The sequence below is a fragment of the Salmo salar genome, chromosome 26 (assembly GCF_965601325.2).
Source record: "Salmo salar chromosome 26, fSalSal1, whole genome shotgun sequence".
Lineage (NCBI taxonomy): Eukaryota > Metazoa > Chordata > Actinopteri > Salmoniformes > Salmonidae > Salmo > Salmo salar.
Window position 1 is genome coordinate 8,631,606 of NC_138316.1, and position 8,433 is coordinate 8,640,038.

At 41.1% G+C, this 8,433-nt stretch overlaps 1 protein-coding gene across 1 annotated transcript in view; it reads right to left on the reverse strand.

Moving 5' to 3' along the window:
- Positions 1 to 8,077, reverse strand: part of LOC106587075 (neuron navigator 2) — a 335,183-nt gene extending 327,106 nt beyond the window's left edge. Inside the window, exons 1-2 of the mRNA XM_082969356.1 lie at positions 7,961 to 8,077; positions 5,922 to 6,571 (exon numbers count right to left, since the gene is read on the reverse strand). Coding sequence (XP_082825482.1) covers positions 5,922 to 6,002 — 81 coding nt within the window. The 5' untranslated portion in view covers positions 6,003 to 6,571; positions 7,961 to 8,077. The remainder of the gene's footprint in view (positions 1 to 5,921; positions 6,572 to 7,960) is intronic.
- Positions 8,078 to 8,433: the final 356 nt, after the last annotated feature.

Here is an 8,433-nt window from a genome sequence, read left to right on the forward strand (position 1 = left end):
TTACCTCAACCAGGGGGTAAGTATCTGGTTGTGGATCTGGAGCTCACACAGCCCAGGTAATTGGGGGGACACTGAGGCGTGCTACACAGGAACCTGAAGTAATTCCTCAACAATGGGATCCCACCGCTCACATCCCTACCTCTGTGCTTTAAATGTATTCAAGACCGTCGATGTCCATGAACCATCTGGCTCTATCTAGCAGGCTCCCAGTCTACCCAGCCTCCGCGGAGATACAAAAAGTCTCCTCTCATGGCCGTCTCATCTTGCATTGATGATATTGCCAAGTTGGTGGCTGAGACAGGCTTAGAGGAAGTATCAGTTTTACAGACAGGAAGTGACACATGTCGATACCACATCAGGCATTCTGGGGACAAAAACACCCATTATGAGCAGAATCACAGGGAATAGTGGTGTGGAGGCTGTGCTTTGGCAAAGTGTGTGGGGCTGTATCCTGCCTGGTTGGCCCTGTCTGGGGGTATCGTCGGACGGGGCCAGTGACTCCCGACCCCTCCTGTCTCAGCCTCCAGTATTTATGCTGCAACAGTTTGTGTCGGGGGCTAGGGTCAGTCTGTTTTATCTGGAGTATGTCTCCTGTCTTATACTGTGTCCTGTGTGAATTTAACCTCTACAGGATCAGTGTCCCTATACGGTTGAGCTAACGAGCCCTAATGCGATTAGCATGACGTTGTAAGTAACAACAACATTTCCCAGGACATAGACATGTCTTATATGGGCAGAAAGCTGAAATTCTTGTTAATCTAACTGCACTGTCCAATTTACAGTAGCTATTACAGTGAAAAAACACCATGCTATTGTTTGAGGAGAGTGCACAACAACAAAAAACTTTTATCACTGCAAATGGTTTGATACATTCACCTCAAGGTAAATAATGTGCTTACATTCAGTAATATTGCTCTGATTTGTCATCCTGAGGGTCCCAGACATAAAATGTAGCATAGTTTTGATTGATAAAATCTATTTTTATATTCAAATGTAGGAACTGGCCATCTAGATGTGTGAAAGTTAGTGTATAAGCTAATGATCCATCATGTATGACATTCCAGGGAGTGTGTAAACTTAAATTTTGTATTACCATATCATTTTTGTATGTTCTCTATAGTTATGTACTTGAAAATGTATCAATTGACCAATTCGGCACATTTGGACAGACTTGATGCAAAATATTGTCCAGTATTGCAATGCTTCATTGGACCAATCTGAAACTTTGCACACACACTCTAAATTGTGCCTAAACTGCAATTTTATACTATGGCCTTTCTCTTGCATTTCAAAGATGATGGAACCAAAAAAATTTGAAAACACATGTTTTTTGTTTGTATTATCTTTTACCAGATCTAATGCGTTATATTCTCCTACATTAATTTCACATTTCCACAAACTTCAAAAAGTGTTTCCTTTCAAATGGTATCAAGAATATGCATATCCTTGCTTCAGGTCCTGAGCTACAGGCAGTTAGATTTGGGAATGTCATTTTAGGCAAAAATTGAAAAAGGGTCAGAGTTTGTTTGCTCCCTCTAATTCTCTCTCTCTCCCTCTCCCTCCCCGGAGGACCTGAGCCCTGGGACCATGCCACGGGACTACCTGGCCTGATAACTCCTTGCTGTCCCCAGTCCACCTGGTCGTGCTGCTACTCCAGTTTCAACTGTTCTGCCTGTGGCTATGGAACCCTGACCTGTTCACCAGACGTGCTACCTTGTCTCGGACCTGCTGTTTTCGACTCTCTCTCTCTACCGCACCTGCTGTCTCTAACTCTGAATGCTCGGCTATGAAAAGTCAACTGACATTTACTCCTGAGGTGCTGACCTGTTGCACCCTCTACAACCACTGTGATTATTATTATTTTGACCCTGCTGGTCATCTATGAACGTTTGAACATCTTGGCCTTGTACTGTTATAATCTCTACCCATCACCGCCAGAAGAGGACTGGCCACCCCTCAGAGCCTGGTTCCTCTCTAGGTTTCTTCCTAGGTTCCAGCCTTTTTAGGGAGTTTTTCCTAGCCACCGTGCTTCTACATCTGCATTGCTTGTTGTTTGGGGTTTTAGGCTGGGTTTCTGTATATCACTTTGTGACATCGGCTGATGTAAAAAGGGCTTTATAAATACATTTGATTGATTGAATTGCCATAGCAACAACACAGAAATCTAGGCCTCGTTTGCTAAAATAGACCAAATTAGTAACTTGTACTAATCCACAGTCCATCAGCGCTGTTTTTGTTTTCTTATGTGGTGCTCACTGTGGCACTTAGCATCTGAGAGATGCAGCAGTCTGGAAAATTGGAAAACAGCAGCTGGGATTTCTGTCCCGTCAATTAATATTCATGCTCTAGAAAATCAGAGGTGATGAATTTAACACACTTGATCAAATCGATAATTTAGTGGACAGAGAGAAAGAGAATAAAGAAGAAAACACAAGAATACGCATTCATTTTAACCTAGCCAGTCCTCAGACTGCTGAAGAGATAATGCTGCAATTCCTCAAATATGAGACCTTCAAGATCTCTTGCATCCCTATTTTTGGCAAAGAACCAAATTTGCCTGTGATGGAACTCTTGCATGTAGTACCCTTCCTAGGGCAGCCATCCTCTCCAGTCTCCACAGCTGCTCAGAGTATGTACCACACATTTAGGAAACCAGCCTTAACCAAATGAGAAAGGAAAAAGGGGTCCCCCAAATGACTTCATGTTGAAAACAGAGAAGGACAAACACTGAAGAGGGTCTTGAAGCCTCGAGACCATTAGTTCAGCATGCCAGAGTGTCTGAGGGTGGAGGGATGGAATTCAATCCAACTCCACATCCAGATGAAAAGTAATCTGAGTCAACACAGAGATGTATTTTTCCCACACAGGATCAGTGATTGGGGCCTCCCATCCACCCTTCCAGGAGTCATTAGAAGGCGTTGGTGCAGGCATTCATCACTACATCACAGGAGCTGGTGGTGAGAGACTGACAGGGGCTGTAGCAAGGGGTGGTGGGGGTATTCCATCAGTATTACTGAGAAAAATACTGGGTCTTACTGGGAGTATTCCATACTGTACGTGACATGAGGGGTGTTGGATCGACTTGCAAAGCACTGACCCATTTGTCTTGTCCCACTCTCAACTACATGGTAGATGAAGATTGCTACCCGCTCCATACCCCAGTGAGTTCTACCCCCCATCACCATCTCCCTCTGTCAGAGGACAAAACAGATGGAGGATATGCTTCCCTCCCTCTCCCCTTCTACTTCAAAATGGACACAAAGCACATGCACGCACCCATGCATACTAATATCATTGTAGCTATCACAATACAAGTTCCTCTTATTAAACATGGGGGGCCCTTTCCTTGCTCTTGTTGGTATTTCAAATAGCACTTATGCAGATGGGAGACCCCTCTGGCTTGGTGAGAAAGTCAATGATGCACCATAAGCATTCAGATGCATTCAGTCACTGGCAGTTATACAGCCACTAATGTCTAATGTCAATTTTTTCTGATGCTGGTGGTGCCCACATGCATTTCTAAGCAACCATAAAAGACATACATGCATCAATACACAAGTCAATTAAGCCCCAGTTACAGCTGATGCCACCATTGGGCCAGATGGTATGGGACATCCTCTGCGACAGCCAATCATAAATCACAGCACTTAGGGGTGGGGGTGCCCCCGCGGTAAGGCTCTGTAAGACTCTAAGCTTGTCTAGGTATAGTCACATAAGATAAATCTCAGATTGATATGTCATTGGATGGGGCTGGGAATTGCCAGGGACTTCACAATACGATATTATCACGATACTTACAGTGCCTTCAGAAAGTATTCACACCCCTTGACTTTTTCCACTTTTTGTTGTGTTACAAAGTGGGATTAAAATTGATTTGTAAAAATACTCAAAGTGGAAGAAAAATTCCAACGTTTGTAAAGAATTAATCAAATAAAAAAACAAACACATCGTGATTAGATAAGTATTCAATACATGTTAGAATCACCATTGGCAGAAATTACAGCTGTGAGTCTTTCTGGGTAAGTCTCCAAGAGCTTTCCACACCTGGATTGTGCAACATTTGCCCATTTTTCTTTTCAAAATTCTTCAACTTCTGTCAAATTAGTTGTTGATCATTGCTAGACAACCATTTTCAGGCCTTGCCATAGATTTTCAAGCAGATTTAAGTCAAAACTGTAACTCGACCACTCAGGAATATTCCCTGTCTTCTTGGTAAGCAAATCCAGCGTATATTTGGCCTTGTGTTTTAAGTTATTGTCCTGCTGAAAGGTGAATTCATATCCCAGTGTCTGAACCAGGTTTTCCTCTAAGATTTTGCCTGTGCTTAGCACCATTCCGTTTATTTTTTATCCTAAAAAACTTCCCAGTCCTTAACGATTACAAGCATACCCATAACATGATGCAGCCACCACTATGCTTGAAAATATAGAGAGTGGTGTTGTATTGGATTTGCCTCAAACATAACACTTTGTATTCAGGACAAAAAGTTAATTGCTTAGTCAAAGTTTTTGCAGTATTACTCTAGTGCCTTGTTGCAAACAGGATTATGTTATGGAATATTTTTTATTCTGTACAGGCTTCGTTCTTTTCACTCAGTCAATTAGGTTAGTATTGTGGAGTAACTACAATGTTGTTGATCCATCCTCAGTTTTCTCCTATTATAGCCATTAAACTTGGTAACTGTTTTAAAGTCACCATTGGCCTCATGGTGAAATCCTAGAGCGGTTTCCTTTCTCTCCGGCAACTGAGTTACTAAGGACACCTGTAGCTTTGTAGTGACTGGATTTATTGATACACCATCCAAAGTGTAATTAATAACTTCACCATGCTCAAAGGGATATTCCATGTCTGCTTCTTTTCTTTTTTACCCATCTACCAATAGATGCCCTTTTTTGCAAGGCATTGGAAAACCTCCCTGGTCTTTGTGGTTGAATCGTTGTTTGAAATTCACTGCTCGACTGAGGGACCTTACAGATAAGTGTATGTGTGGGGTACAGAGATGTCATTAAAAAAAATAATGTTAACACTATTATTGCACACAGAGTGAGTCCATGCAACTTATTATGTGACTTAAGCACATTTTTACTCCTGAACTTATTTAGGCTTGCCATAACAATGGGGTTGAATACTTATTGACTCAAGACATTTCAGCTTTTCATTTTTAATTAATTTGTAAAAAATTCTAAAAACACAATTCCACTTTTACATTATGGGGTATTGTGTGTAGATCATTGACAAAAAAAATCTACATTTAATCCATTTTAAATTCAGGCTGTAACAAAAAAATGTGGGAAAAGTCAAGGGGTGTGAATACTTTCTGAAGGCACTGTAGTATTGCGATTCAATACTGTGATTTTATTGCGATTCCATGGTCCAAACATATTGATCACCATATGTCTGCTGCAGAGATGAGAGAGCCATGAGATAACGAGTTTTGATCAGTCATGGAAATAAAAGTGCTGAAAACAAATTGGCTCCCTATTTAAAAAGATGGAGAACAAGTTATGAAGGAAAAATACTGGAGTTTTGGTGTAGGTACAGCAAAAACATTATATTGCGATATTGTCAAAACGATACGATACTATATATCGTCAAACATAATATCCCGACACGTAACTCTACTTATTTTTTCCCACATCACTATCATTGGATGATGTATCATTTTTCCTTTGCAGGATCAGGATACAAGCAACATTCAGGGCTGCAAACACCAACACTTTCAGAAGATTAACATGTGCCTTTTCAGATTCAAAATCACAATTTCTTCATGGGTTCTACCCAACAATGCACCTACTGAAATGTTTTTATTTCTTTTTTAGTGATTTTCTCATATGACTTCCTCTGAGCTCAAGTCAAAGGTACAGACATTTAGCAGAGATCTGAAAGGGAGATTGGGAGAAAAGAGAGGTTTGGTCACTCACCCTTTTCTGGTCTTCCAGGCCATGCATCACAGGTTTCCTCCTCTGGTGCTGCTGTGGGGATGCTTCTGCTCCTGATTCCATTTTCTCTTCCTTCTACAATATCCAACTGTCCCTTCTTTGTTCAAAAATATCCAATAAAATATCCTCTCCAAGAAACAAAAGATAATTGCTTATTCCAAAGTCCTTCAAACCCCCCACTCTTTCATCCAAAATCACTATTGGTCCAACAACTTTGTGTGAGAAAAAAAACACCCAACAAGCTATCTCATGGGGTTATGTCCTGGGTGGAGCTAGCTCAGTCAGTTATGTCGTCACTCCATGGCTTTCGGCTGTAGTTTTTAGCCCACTGAGGCTGACCTAGACTGAACATCAGGGGATAGGCAGGGGCCCTGAGATCCGGAGCCCCAGAACCATGGTGGCCCTCTCTCCTCAAGCCTTCACCCAGAGCGAAAACCTCTAATCTCCTCCCTGGATATGATCATGGCTCCCTATTCCCACAGGGCCAACATTCCTCCATTTTAAAATCACTGGAGGGATTCCAGTTTCGAACCCCCCAGTTTGTAAAAAAAAAAAAAAAAAGAGAGAATAGGAGAAAATGGAATACCACTGATGCAGTTTCAAATTCACAGGCCCCTGAAGAGTCTGGTATCCTGATTGTGAGCAGGTGCGTGTGTGTGTTTTAGAAAAAGAAAACAGAGTTAAATTGAAGACACCTGCAGAGGTTACGGTGTCAAGAGGGGGTGAATTTTGGGGGCCAAGGCATCTCAAGAGCCCTGTAAAGTCTGCTGGATTAACCTGTGATACAGTCACCAAACTACCCTTTGTACATCTGGATGGGTCAAAAAAAAAGTTTAACCAGGCTGCCAATTAGACAACAGCATGGAACAATATTCTACAGCAGGGATGGGATGGCCCCCTTTTATTTAGGAACTCAGTCGGGGTCTCAGACTAGTAGAATACACAATGTGCCATTTCGAAATGTGGTTATTTTTATGTCCATCACTGACTGTCATTTAATTAGCATGTCAGCAACAAAATGTAGATTGGTAAATTAGCCTAGCCAGCTATGTGAATGTGTAGTAATCATGGTTGAATTGGCAACATTTGTAGAATTGCATGAAAATAGTTATAAAATTGCAAGATTTTCTCTCAGTCCCATGACAAAATGTGTAGAATTGCAGAAAACTTGCTTTAAAAGTGCAACAGTTTCTTCTCTATGCTCCATTGCAAAATGTGTAGAATTGCAGGAAATGAACTATAAAACTTCACATTTTTCCTCTCTGCATGTGTGGGTATGGATGTCGGTACACAGACCGGTGAGCCACTTGTGATTAGTTCAGCTGTTTTTGTGGCCACCACCCCATCAAAATTGCCCATTATGTTACTTGCAAATGTATAGGCTACATGCACTAAATTACTGATGAACGTTGGAATGTATCTTGAAGAATACACAATAATGTCTGACAATAAAGTGTCAATGATATGAATACTATACTTATACTACATTGGATGTAACTGCATAAATTGCTGACAAGAAATCAAATAAGGCTGGTAGGCTACTAACTGGGGTCTAGGCTGGTTACCTTAGAATGTTATAGAAAAAAAACAAAAAACATAATGCATGAGTTTTCAGAATGAAATGGCAGGTTCTCGGGCTCGAGCTTCATATAAATCAAAAGCGAGAGTTGTATTGGGCATGTGCATAGTGCGTAGCATGAGCAGAATGCAATAGTTATATAGTGTATTAAACTAACTATTGTAGCTAAATCAGATATGCAAAGCAAGCCCTCAACAATTTCTGCACAAACATTTCCAAATAATAAACACAAAACATTACAGAAGCGTATGGATGATGGTATATCACCCTGCAGTAATCCTACTAAGGCAGGTGCTGCATTTCCTTTACTCTGATATGTGGTCGCTCACCAAAATTAAAGGTGGAAAATAAACTATGGAAAGCTGTTGAAATAGACGTAACCTAACTAAAAAATCATAAAAATAGATGGAATTTAAGTCAAATGTTAGTAGTATCTACTCACCCAACACATCAGCAGCAAATTTAATGTTTCCCTTCAAGGACGAACTGCTCCTTACAGCACGTCACTCGCTACCTTCCCTTCTTTCCCCTTCCTTCTTGAACAGCCAGTGCATGCCTCGCTTTGCTCAGCAAAGTCCCACTCTCTCCTCAATCGATAACATCACGTCACGTCACTGGACCGCGCGCCCAATGCGCCCAGCGTTTTCTCCACCAACTCCCCTGCGCCATCCGTTTCCATGGATACTTACAGATATAATGATTTTGGTGACATCTAGCGACATTGTATCGAATGTCTCATGCCTAGAGCAAATCTGTGCAAATTGTATCACAAATTGTATCTCCCAATCTCCCTCTGAGTCAAAATAAAACACCAATCCAAATTAATCGTTAAAAAATGACATTGGTGCCATAACGTTTTAGTATTTTATGGAGATATATGTATGATACACGTTTTACTTTTATTTCGTTCATTTT